Below are 12,128 nucleotides of genomic sequence, written 5' to 3'. Positions count from 1 at the left end.
GATCGCGTGGACATATGTCTTATTATTGATAGAAAAAGACAGCAAAAAGACGCTAAAAAATCATTTCAAGTTCATAAACAAATACGTTTAAAATCTATGTAAGAATCTCATCAATTTTTGTATCAATGAGAGTAAACACAGTTTTTTCAAAATATTGTCACCCCTTAAGAGTACTGGTATAACCCAGGTGTAGCAGACGAGCACTGACTTGTAACCAAGGCTCCAAGAAACGTGATTTCTGCTGTACTCCGCATCTTTTAAGCAGAAAAAATGGTAACTATGTGTTCATTATATCCGCAAGGTTTCCATTTGCAGCAATAATAGCATTAACACCGATAAATCATGACAGTTCAACGTTATTCTGGACCTTGTGGGGAGGGGGGTTGATAACCATGTGCTTTTTTATCAGATCACACTGAGATATAAAGCACTTATTGATTTGGGCAATATATAATCTCTGTGGTTATTGCATAGAAATTACGGACGAGCGACAAAGCTTAAATGTTTAGATGGACAATAGAAATGAGCAAATGTGTTATATGTGCTCGTATTGACATTTGAATGATGAGGCAAGCCTCTAGAGTAGAATAAGCTAGTTCGGAGTTGCTACTACGCATGTGCAGTGTCAGAGGTGAAGGCCCCCGGCTTGTAAACAGTGCTCGTCTCGACATTGTCTAGATTTGCATAACAACGCCCCGACGGGTTTTGTTCACGTGTCGGGGGCCTTCACCTTTGACACTGCACATGCGTAGTAGCAACTCCGAACTAGCTTATAGAATAGAGTACAGTACAGTACAGTGCAGTACAGTAGAACAGAGTAGAGTAGAGTAGAGTAGAGTAGAGTAGAGTAGAGTAGAGTAGAGTAGAGTAGAGTAGAGTAGAGTAGAGTAGAGTAGAGTAGAGTATATACATTTAAGAGTATATTATGTTTGTATAAATAGATACAATATGTATGTGTACTAGTATACAGGCACACCCATCTTTAAACTCTACAGTACAGTAGATTTCTCAGTTGTGCTAGTAGTTGATGTTGTTGACCCTGACCCGATACCTGATGTTCCACAGCCGAGGAAGAAGAAGAAGTTCATCGACAACAAGAGCGCCGTGACCTTTCACCTGGTCCATCGGAGTCAGAGAGACCCTCTGTTGGCAGATGAGGACAAACCTCAACATGTCTTACAACAGGTGAGCAAGACTGGGACATTTTGTATTACAGGACGCAAATGGTGTTGCGGTGGCGTAATGGCAGGGTTGTTTAGCCCATTACCCAGAGGTGCTTGGTTCGAATCCCCTGACTTGCTCCATTGACGCTGTACCCTTGGGAAAGGAACTTAACATGAATTTGGTCACTTTACTCGTGTGAAGATGAGTTACATGAAACGTTAAAGAACACACCTCACCTATCGAAAAGGGGAGACATCCTTCCCGGTGTGAGTGGATCAAATAGATCAGTCTAGATATGCAGCTGCTTGGTACAACTTCCGCTGATGTCTGACCATTTCCACATTTTATCCAGTTGCTTGAGTAATTGTTATTTGGCATATCTTAATACCTGGGTGTCTACTAGTAACCTTCATCAACATATATATTACTGTAATTGGCAAATAATAGGATAAAGCCCACATGCTGTAGCCTTCAGAACCACCTACTAGTAGCACAACTGTTTTTATAACACTTTTGTTCTTTGTTTCAATCAAACTTTCAAAGTGGTGTCGGTGTGGCGCAAAAGTTAGAGCATTGGACTCATAACCAATGATTCAAGGGTTCGACGCTCACCATGCCCCGACATTGTGCCCTTGGGAAAGGCACTTAACACAACCTTTCCTGGCGGTGTAGTGACGCCGACAGAGCCTCTTTCGCTAATCTGTCTTAAAGTGTGCAGAATTGGTTGCCAATGTTGTTTTGTTTTGTTTCAATGAAAGGTGTCGGCCAGTACTGAGAAGAGGAGGGAGGAGCAGAGGAAGTTCGGGGTGTACTTCGAGGACGAGTACGATTACCTGCAGCACCTGAAGGAACCTGGGCAGGCCGTCCTGGAACCCACCGTGTCAAGGGTCAGAATAAAAAAGGCAGAGGTCACTGATGAGGTCAGTAACAGTTTGGTAGATTATCTTTCTGTCAGTCAATCAGTCTTTTTTTTACATTCTATGCAGTCTTTCATTATTGTCTTTATAACTCACGCAACAAGATTCGGCCATATTGCCAGAAGGTCACCTGATTTTAAAATCGACGGATGGTCACACGTTTTTCACTTTAAAATCTACCCTATAATAATTAATGGAGCTCATTGACCTGCGAACATCAGCCAATCCCTAAAAATGACCTAATGATCGAGAGAACACATATGCCAAAATGTAATTTAGAGCTCACAGACTTCATTGATTTTCATGCTGTATGACAAGGGTACAAACAGTACTTTGCTTGAAAACCACCAGAATTTATGTACTCATGCATCAGGTGGTTTTTCTCCATTATTTTCCCTGCACCGTTGTATATAGCCCCAGCCTGAGGAGACTCCCAAACTACAGCTTCCTGCCTCAGTCTTCCCATCTGAGCAGGAAGAGGATGTGGGCATGCTCAACAAGGCTGCACCTCTTGTGGGTAAGGAACGATACATTAACTCGAAGATGGTGTTTGTCTTTGCCCTGAGGTAGTGTAAATCTTGAAATATCCATAGCGAAAGATACTATAGCATAGATATGCGTTTTTATGCTGCAGTGTTGTTTCAAAAATTTAATCACAAACTTAACACACCACGAAAACCTTCTTTTCACTCTTACTTCAAATTGAATCCCAGCAAAAGTAGATTTACAGTATGATTTTTGTTGTTGCTTGAAAGTGGTACTTGGGTAAAGCAGAATTTGCACTAGTCAGAACATTTTTTGACATGTTTCAGACATTGTATCAGAAATTGTATCAGGCATTGCTTGTGTTTCATGAAGTTTATTCTTAATTTGATCACACTTTTCCCTCCCGTGTAGGCCCACAGCTAGACTGGGACCCAGACATTGTTGCAGCACTTGATGAAGACTTCAACTACGATGATCCCGACAATGCGCTTGAGGATGATTTCATCGCCATGGCAACCGCTGCCCCGACTGGCGAGGAGGAAGAAGTGGACTCGGACAAGGAGTACCCATCTGACGAGTGTGAGATGGAGTCCGATGAGGAAGGGTCCAGTGAGGGGATGACTTACAGAACCACCAAATCCAGGTTCACTGAATACTCCATCACATCCTCCGTCATGAGGAGAAACGATGGCTTGACTCTTCTCGATGACAGGTTTGAAAAGGTAGGAGTTGGTTATTTTCCTTCCAAAAAATTTGGTCATTTTTCTCTTTGTGTATGTAAATTTTAACACTGCCTTTCCGCTAGAGGCTCCAACTGCTGAGCGACCAATAAGCAGCCATACATTTGACGGATTGCTCGACAAATTTCATAGACAAAGAACAATTTTTTTTACATCATACATTGTGTGTGTTTTGTTGTCTTTTAAAAATTAAATCAAACTTTTGCATCATGCATCATATTCCTATAATAGTAAAGCCAAGGGTCATGCAACTGTAGACAGGGGGCCTAAACAATGGATGTACAATGTTTTAAGTATTTCTTTGACTGCTCTGCACTGTTTAGAGAACCCTTTTTTGTGCCTGTTTAGTTGTATGAAGAGTATGATGATGATGAGATGGGGCCTCTGGACCATGAGGAGCTGACAGGCACTGTGCAGCAGGACAGTCTCGTGCTGAACAACATCCTTCAGGAGTACGAGAAGAAGAAAGAAGAGAGGTATGTACAACATGTGGTCTCTCATAATGATGACAGGTAACAGAAAGTTCATTTAGACTTCAGGCATTTTATTTTTAAAAAACGTGCTTTTGAGAGGATCTGAAACTAAAGATTGTGATGATTTCAGCACCCATACAATGTTTTCATATTTTTCCCATGCTAAATTGTCAACTTGAGGTACATGAAGAAATAACACGTTTTAAGTAACAAAATAAGTAAAAAAGTTACATATTTTGTATGTGTATTCACAATACTGGTACATTGATGGTCTGGTATTTTGGACCTGTGCCTTAGTGATCTTTGCGGTATTGTACTGGTACTAGGTATCAGACCATAGCCATTCAAAATGTACCATATCAGTTATCAGTTGCTGAACTAATGAAAATAGAAAAATGATTTGGAATGTATTTTATGTTTATCACAAGCCTGAATGTTTTCCAAATGTGTTCATGACAGCATTATCAGAAGACTGGATCCTGAGAGAGAAGGGATGGAGGAAGAAGGAGAGGAAGATGAAGATGAAGAGGTGTCATCAGAATCAGAGTCTGAGGAAGATGACTTAGTGAAGGTGGTTACAGAGCAGCCCAAGGAAAAGTGGGATTGTGAATCCATCCTTAGTAAGTGTTAATGAAGTTCTAGTAACAGGTCTTTTAATGCATAATTCTTACATGACTGTTTTTTCTTCCGTGTAGCTAGGTTTTGTTTTCAGTGTGTCTGTTTGCTTGTGTGTCTATAGTTATTTGAATGTAGTAGAGTGGCTGTTTTCCACAATCATGTTAGGCATGCAGGGATGCTGATCGGAAGTTAGGTCAAAGGTCCCAGAAAGGTCCCAGAATAGGTTATCTCATTTCCTGTCTTTAATGTCCTGGTTTATACATGACTGCTACCTTATGAGAACTACTTGGGAAATTGCATTAGACAGAATCAGTGAGGAATTCACAATAATGCATACAAGAAGAAATTTAAAAAAACTATAGAAATATTTCACAGAGGTATGAGATCTTCCATTTCTTGCTGTTTTAAGTGATCAGTGGGTAACAGTTGAAAGTCAGTCTTATGAACTGGAGTAAAGCCAGTATCTCTGATGAGTTTTTAATGTGCCTAGAGAGTACTACTGAGATTGAGATTATACATCTTATATTTTGCAGTTTACTTGTCTTTCTACTTTCTTATACGTCAACACAGTTATGTCAACAGATACATGTAGTCTATGACTAATATTTTTGTGAGTCTTATTCTCATTTGTTTTCCAGGTACATACTCCAGCATATACAACCACCCAACAGTTATTAAGGACCCTCCTAAACCAAAAAAGGTAATTTTAAGTTATGACATCAGATCTTGGATAGTTTTGATTTTTATGAAACATGGCGCTTATTTGTTTTGATTTTTATAAAACAAGGCGCTCGTTCTTTGTTCCAATTATTGTTTTGAAACGTTTAGTCAGAAAGACAGTGACAAAAGGCATCAGCTAATGATTAATCTAATGTGAGGCTCCACAACTAAATAGCATGCGTTGTCCAGTGGTTAGCGGGCCTGCCTCTGGAACTAGAAGCCATGAGTTCAATCCTGACTGTGTCGTTCATCCGACATGCACGCTACCGGAAAGGGTCACAGTCCTTAGGACGTGACGTTAAGTCGTGGTCCACTGTTCATTGTACTCATTGTCAAAAAGAGCAAGGGGAATTTCCCCGGTACAATGAACCTGTAAATACTGTACATAGTGTCTGTCCTCTCTGTCATGGCCAGTGGAAGAGTAGCTCTTCAGTGAGCTAAACTGGATCGGTATCACTTTCTAACTAATAGTATCATTCATACTTAACACTGATTGTATGTTTTTGATGTTCAGGGGAAACAGATTATTCTGTCCCAGAAAAGCGGAATTCCCATCGGCGTGCTCAGCAGTAAAGGTGTCACCAAGAAACAGCTGGAGGAGCTAGACAAGATGGATGAAGAAGAGGGCAGTTCAGAAGAAGAGGAGGGGGAGGACGGTGACAGAAGATCTGCTCCAGCCAGAAAAAAGGGTGAAACAGCGGAAGAAAAGAAGCTAAGGAAACAGGCTGTGAAGGCAGAGAGAAGGGTGGGCGGCCTTTCCCATGTTTTTGTTGTTGTTTGACAAGTTGGCAAATCTAGTTGATGATGATTAACTAAGTGGACATACCAACTACTGAGTATCTTATACTTGCTCAGAAAATAACAAGAAATAGTGATGCCTTCAAGTATCAGTCAGTTATCAACCCAGGATTGATGTTTACCCAATTAATGTTTTTAAAAATTAGCTGTTGCCTACAGCTACCTAGAACTATCATAGAGTGAAACAAGTTACCACAAAGGATAGTAGGGACACCCTAGATAGCTTTAAACAAAGTTTCTTTTAAGCAACAATTGCTGCTAAATGTGTAAAGGTTAAGTGTGACAGGTCGTTCAGTGTAATCGTATAACCTGCTATAGATGTATCTGTATCTGTATAGCAAGTGTAACCACCCTTTGTACAATTTACAGTATGGCCAAAAACATTTGTTTTTAGAAATGGACCAAAGGTAATGCATGTACAGATGTCATCCATATGATCAAATCAACATGGCCTAATTATACCCGTTGCATACAACATATACTAACATTGTTTCTTCCTGATACATTACCAGGAGAGAAGAATGGAGAAAAAGGGCAACAAACTGGCCTTCAAGGAGGAAGTCTCAAGACAAGAGAAGGTCGTCATGAACCAGAGGAACCTTAAGGGCATCAAATTACCTTAAGACACGCCCAAGAACCTCAGGACTAGTAAACTAAAGAGTCAAAAATAGGGGAGTCTGGAAACTTTTCTATGATTATTACTACTGGTAGTATTCTCTTTCTATCAAACAGATTTGACAGTTCTGTGAACACCCCTATCAACCTTTGAATTGGAATAGTCCTAACTTGATCTTCCCACTTTTATACCAATCGATATGATAATTTTTGTTTGTGTAAATCATGTCTAACTGTAGGTTTATATAAAAGGGGACCTATTGATGGTACAAATGCACATTAGTCTAATGAAGGAATGATTGAAGTAAATTTGTGTAAACAAGGAAAGTTCCTGGTTCTTTGTAAATAAAGTACAGTATGTTTACTGTAGTGAAGGTCTATATGTATTTTGATGTTTTATTTTGTAAATGTAGTCTACTAAACAGTGTGAAAGTTACCAATCCTTGAGGCATGCCAACCTTTTTGGAGAAGCCTTATCAACTTATTTTATAGCATTTGTCAATCCTTTAAAAACCACCCCTGCAGTTCCAGAGCAAGCTGCTAGGGGGCCCAAACCTACACCACTTCTTCCTCACATCACAAGCTATCTGCCACCAACAAATCAAGACCATAGCACGTCCAGGTAAAAAGATACAAAAACGGAAGTTCTGCTGTAGTACCAAGGTCACATACCAGTGGAACCAAAATTGACCTTGACCTTCGTCTTCCCAACACCTACCCACATACCAAATATCATTGTAATCCATCCAGAGGTTCTTGAGTTATGCTGACTACAAAAATCCGGAAACACACACACAGACACACACACAGACAACCCCAAAGCGATATCTCCATTTATCATGGAGATAATAATGGAGTTTGCACCAAGTCTACCAGATCTATTGAGAACCATCAGAGAACTTTAAGGTAGCGATGTACCACTGACACACATGCCCTGAGTCTGAGTATGGTGTGCTTGTGGATTTTAGAATATGTCAACATGAGGCAACACAATTCTTGGGAACCGACCATGTTTGGACAGATATCTAAAATGGTAAGGTAAAGGTAGTATGGTCACCTATGCATTTATCCCCTTGGGAATAAATATGCAATAAAGATTATTATTGTAATGCCTGTTGACTTAGAGGTTGAGGTCTACGTGCCTATTGCAGCTTGTCAAATAAGGTATTCAGGGCATTAGCAATAGGTAACCATGTGATGAGAGGCTTAATGCAGGTTAACTGGTGAGAAACAACAGGTGAAGATATCAGTCATATCCTCTTCCCGACCACGGATGTTGAACTTTCTGAAGGAACAAATAATAACAAGATATTTAAAAATCCACACGTAACATATCAAATCACTATTCTCACCTTCAAGGCAAGGTAGGCTGGCTGTTCATGTTTTGGTGCTGTTTTTCATAATTTAAGAAGGTGTAACTAGCCGTGACTGTAGAAAGCATGAATCGAGATAGCCCAAGATCATATTGGCATGTAATGTTTGTACTTATTAGGACTTTCCAGCGAGCTATTGCAACACTTCCCCGTGGTAACATATAGTTCACGTATGGAAACTTTAAGTGCACAAAAACAAGACGAAACAATTCCCAAGAAAAAGATAACTCGTTTGACAGCCCTAGCGTGTCATAATCCCTATTCTACACAGCCATTGACTTATTTGGCATAGGTTATGTTTTATACAGCTTAAACTGTTATATCTAATATTTCTTCACTTTCATACCATGAGAAATTGTAACTGACTTCAACATTTTATGATGTAAATAGAACGAGGTCTATCTTGACAATCTACATGTAGAAGATGTTCTCATTTCAGACGTCTTAATCTCGGAGAGTAAGAATGCGTGTGCTGTTGGTTCTCCCCCTCCTGCTGACGGCGGTGGTGGCGACGGACTTCTTCCACCAAGTCATGCCAGGTTCGTTCGTTCGTTCGTTCGTTAATTCAGACCCTTGTAGTGTCAAGTGGCACATACATAGGACAGCAGGTTTCTTGCTGTTTCAGTAGCAGGGTATATTTTTCCAGGGAGGGGTTGCTTGCCCTTCCCTTTAACGTGCTCGAGGCACCTCCTCAAACACGGGACCCCCATTTTACGTCCCTTCGTTTAATAGACGTGTGCAGTCCCAACCGAAATCTGACCCCGGGACTTAAACTGGGGTCCCCCAGTTACAAACTAATTGGAACCAGAGGCTTATGTCAGGTAAAGAGGATACAATAATAAAACATCTGCCATGGGTGATGTTTTTCGCCTGAAAATCTACCCTATCACTTTGGATCGAGGTCGGTGTCCTGCGAACATAGGTCGGTGCGGCCTAAATCGCAAAGTGAACGATAGGAAACCGACCGTACTTTGACCGGAAATGCCCTTTTGATTTTAGAGCTCGTAGACTCACAGAAGGAGATATTTTTCTGTTGTAACGCCGGCTTGAAGAAAGGCAATGTATTTTATTTTTGTCAATGTTCATTAGATCTAGAGATGCCACAATTCCCACCCATTCAAGACCTGTTCTTCTCCAGTGGTACATGTATATGGCAACATGTATTGCCAGCGATGTTCACACTTAGTCCCAGACTAGTATTATTCATTTTCAATTTTCATCTTCTAAAATTTTCATGTTTTGACTTTCTAGAGGATAATTGAGTCCAAAAACATCTAAAAACAAGATTGGCAACATAAAAAGATGTTGCCATGGCGACGGTGGTCTCTGTTAACGTTTTCGTTTTTAGCCCACATGCAAATAAGGACCTCGCATAAATCATATCAGTCGATCACCTTCTCTACCAAAACAACACAAGTTGTCCAATGTATAAAAATCTTGTTTTCACAAAAAAAGATATCGTACCATTTCCTCATAGATTATGTAAATGAGGCCCTCTATGCAAGATTTGTGTCTAATAGTGGCCACATTTACTTAACTTCCAAATGGTGCAAAAATGAAATCCCCATCATTTACCACTATGGATTCATAGTATTTTGTCATTAATTATGCAAATTAAGTATCAATTTGCATAATTGATATCTATCGATATTTATCTCTTTCTCAGTTACATATGTCATGTGTTTGAGAGTCCTATAATAGAATGCAGCTGATTTATTAACAGTCCTCATTAATCATGCAAATCAGATATTGATTTGCATAATTGGCATATGATTATGTAAATCATCACTTAAGCTATCTACACACCAAAAATTATGATGATCCGTCATCCCCTTCTTGCGTTATTCTCTTTCAAAGTTTGAGTCAAAATCAGCTCCTGCAGTTCCAAAAAAAGCCGCTAGGGGGTCCAAATCTACAGGACATATTTTCCTAACAAAGAGCTATCCACCACTTAAAAATCATGACTGTAGCATGTTCAGAAGACGAGATTTGAAAAGTGAAAGTTCCCCTGCAGTACTTTAGAAAGTCGCTAGGGAGCCCAAAATCCAATCGTTACAAGGTCTCCCACAGACCTACCCACCTACAAAATATGAAGACAATACATCCAGGCATTCTTGAGTTATCGTCCCATGGACTTTCACATTCCTGTACAATTCCTAGAATTCTTGCAATCTGCACACAATATAGTAAAAATTTGGCTCGCCCCTGAGGCGTCGCCAATAAACCGAATTTATGTTAGCTGTGAGACTGGTGGCACCTGTTGTCTAAACAAAACATATAAAGGTCACATCAAACAAAGGCAAAAATAGAACAAAAGTATGCGACATACAACCCGTTCATTTGCGTTGCAACGTTGGTGAATAACATTTATTTTGCGTGGAAGACATTCAAAACAAAGAATAGACTCATGTATCTTTGGTAATATCACTCAGCTCAGTAATCCTAACGCCCCTGTCACACAGCAGGAAAATCGATCGGCCGACGCGAGGCTGCAAGCTCTAAATGAAATTTTCGGCAGTAATACTGTACACCCGGTGTTCTTTCGATCATCACGGCCGACGTTCTCAGTTCCACGAGCCCCATCCAATGTGATTGGGTAAATTTCAAGGTGAAAAACACGCTCGACTCAATGGCGATTTCTCAACTCGGCGACCCTCTACTGGCCATGTTGATTTCATTATAACAATGACATCCGCGCGCATGAACTTTCGTCCGTTTCTCAAAAATATTCAAATTCGGCCATACTGTAAATCTTGAAAAGCAGCTGCAAAATGAGAAACTACATGCTGTAAACATGCCCCCCAAACAATTTAGAAAACGGATACTAATGTCGTAGAATACCAAAGTCAATTCCAAAGTCAAAGAAGAAATTTTTGAAAGCAAAAATGAAGAATCCATATTTCAGTATACCATAGTTTGTGCGTTTAATTTTGTTCATGCTTCCTGACCACGTAGATTTCATACTGGAGGCGACTTTTTTTGCCAAACTTTTTTTTGGCACGCTCGCTCGAGTTTTGGGGTCTCCGGAGGATAACATCCATATAATCAAATCAACATGGCCTGATCAACAAAAAGTTGTGGCAGAAATAGTTAGTTAAGCTCTTCCAACAAGCATTCAATATTTCTATGTTTAACCACGAAAATATTCACGTCACTACAGGTGACAAGTGCGCACACCAGGAGATGACGTATGGAAACGGCGACCAATGGCACTGGGACAAGTACCCAGCCGAGGACGTCTGCGCCTTCTGTGAATGCATCAGTCCTATCTCTGAGGGTCACGTCGGTATCGTCTGCAGGAAGTGAGATGCCGGCGCCTTTTCTCCGTTTTAAATAAAAGATCACTTGTAGGGTTAGCACGATGTTAGGTTTTACGGCCTGCCAAAAGTTATCATGGAACCCAATTTTGAACCCATAATGTAAAGTCAATTAATATAAAGTCAATACATGAAACAAGTTGGAAACACCATTATACATTTGTACCTATGTATCATACAAATCAATCAATCAATCAATCAAAAATCTGCAGTGAATGCCTACCTACATGTAAATGACAATAATAACAAAACATAGCTATAATGTAAAACAAGTGTAGGACAGCTCGACACGTAGGCCTCCTTCCCTGTTGACGCATCAAGTACGTACGGATCACACTGCAGTACCGACGATACATGTTGATTTGTTTTCTTCTCAGGACCACCCCTCCCCCGGCCCTTCCCGGCTGTCAGATATACCAGAACCCTGAAGACTGCAGCAACTTCCCCATGGTCTGTCCTAATATGGACATCAACACCGACCTCGACACCTCCCTGCTGATTGGTCCGCTGTGATCACGGGAATTCAAACGTAGAAAAAAAAGGCCTTCATAAAGCTGCATTGTGATTGGTCAGGATGGATGACAGTTATATTGCAGTTGATGAAGACGGCCTTTTTGAGAAATAAAATCTACTGGTGAAAGATTTCACATGGTGTTATGACTGACTGACGTAATTACGCATGCACTATCGATGTAGAGCAGATAGGGATAAATAGCCTGGGTACCTTCCTCCGTAGTAACCGCAGTGTTCATCACGGTGGTTAGCTAGTCTCTGCCATGTACCAGACTAACTATGCCGGCTATAGGGAAAATATTTGCCAGGGTTTCACTTGTTTCCTCTCTCCGTAGCCGAGTACCTTAGCATACTATTCACTCTATTTGGCCAATTTCTACAATTGTCCCAGCCA

The 12,128-nt window shown here is 40.4% G+C and overlaps 2 protein-coding genes across 2 annotated transcripts; both read left to right on the top strand.

Annotated features, from left to right (window-relative positions):
- The first annotated feature begins 163 nt into the window (after nucleotides 1-163).
- LOC136428773 (protein LTV1 homolog) lies at nucleotides 164-6,971 on the top strand. The gene is made up of 10 exons (XM_066418519.1): nucleotides 164-273; nucleotides 1,066-1,185; nucleotides 1,923-2,084; nucleotides 2,496-2,598; nucleotides 2,979-3,289; nucleotides 3,656-3,783; nucleotides 4,240-4,400; nucleotides 5,037-5,098; nucleotides 5,633-5,863; nucleotides 6,429-6,971. The coding sequence occupies exons 1-10, from the start codon at nucleotides 271-273 to the stop codon at nucleotides 6,537-6,539; spliced, it is 1,392 nt and encodes a 463-aa protein (XP_066274616.1). The 5' UTR covers nucleotides 164-270; the 3' UTR covers nucleotides 6,540-6,971.
- An 815-nt stretch (nucleotides 6,972-7,786) lies between these two features.
- Nucleotides 7,787-11,868, top strand: LOC136426764 (uncharacterized). The gene is made up of 4 exons (XM_066415496.1): nucleotides 7,787-7,895; nucleotides 8,344-8,443; nucleotides 11,065-11,206; nucleotides 11,599-11,868. Exons 2-4 carry the CDS (start codon nucleotides 8,368-8,370, stop codon nucleotides 11,732-11,734), a joined length of 354 nt encoding a protein of 117 aa, XP_066271593.1. The 5' UTR covers nucleotides 7,787-7,895; nucleotides 8,344-8,367; the 3' UTR covers nucleotides 11,735-11,868.
- Nucleotides 11,869-12,128: the final 260 nt, after the last annotated feature.

Source organism: Branchiostoma lanceolatum, chromosome 2, assembly GCF_035083965.1.
Source record: "Branchiostoma lanceolatum isolate klBraLanc5 chromosome 2, klBraLanc5.hap2, whole genome shotgun sequence".
In the NCBI taxonomy this organism is placed as follows: Eukaryota; Metazoa; Chordata; class Leptocardii; order Amphioxiformes; family Branchiostomatidae; genus Branchiostoma; species Branchiostoma lanceolatum.
The sequence above is the reverse complement of the archived record's forward strand: the minus strand, read 5'-3'. Positions and strand labels throughout refer to the sequence as shown.

Excerpts from the sequence above, each read along its gene's own strand:
- LOC136428773 (XM_066418519.1), top strand. Across the intron at positions 3,784-4,239 it reads GAGAAGAAGAAAGAAGAGAG|CATTATCAGAAGACTGGATC; the intron begins GTATGTACAACA and ends TGTTCATGACAG. Across the intron at positions 4,401-5,036 it reads GGATTGTGAATCCATCCTTA|GTACATACTCCAGCATATAC; the intron begins GTAAGTGTTAAT and ends TTTGTTTTCCAG.
- LOC136426764 (XM_066415496.1), top strand. The coding sequence starts at position 8,368 with ATGCGTGTGCTGTTGGTTCTCCCCCTCCTGCTGACGGCGGTGGTGGCG. Across the intron at positions 8,444-11,064 it reads CTTCCACCAAGTCATGCCAG|GTGACAAGTGCGCACACCAG; the intron begins GTTCGTTCGTTC and ends ACGTCACTACAG. Across the intron at positions 11,207-11,598 it reads GTCGGTATCGTCTGCAGGAA|GACCACCCCTCCCCCGGCCC; the intron begins GTGAGATGCCGG and ends TTTTCTTCTCAG.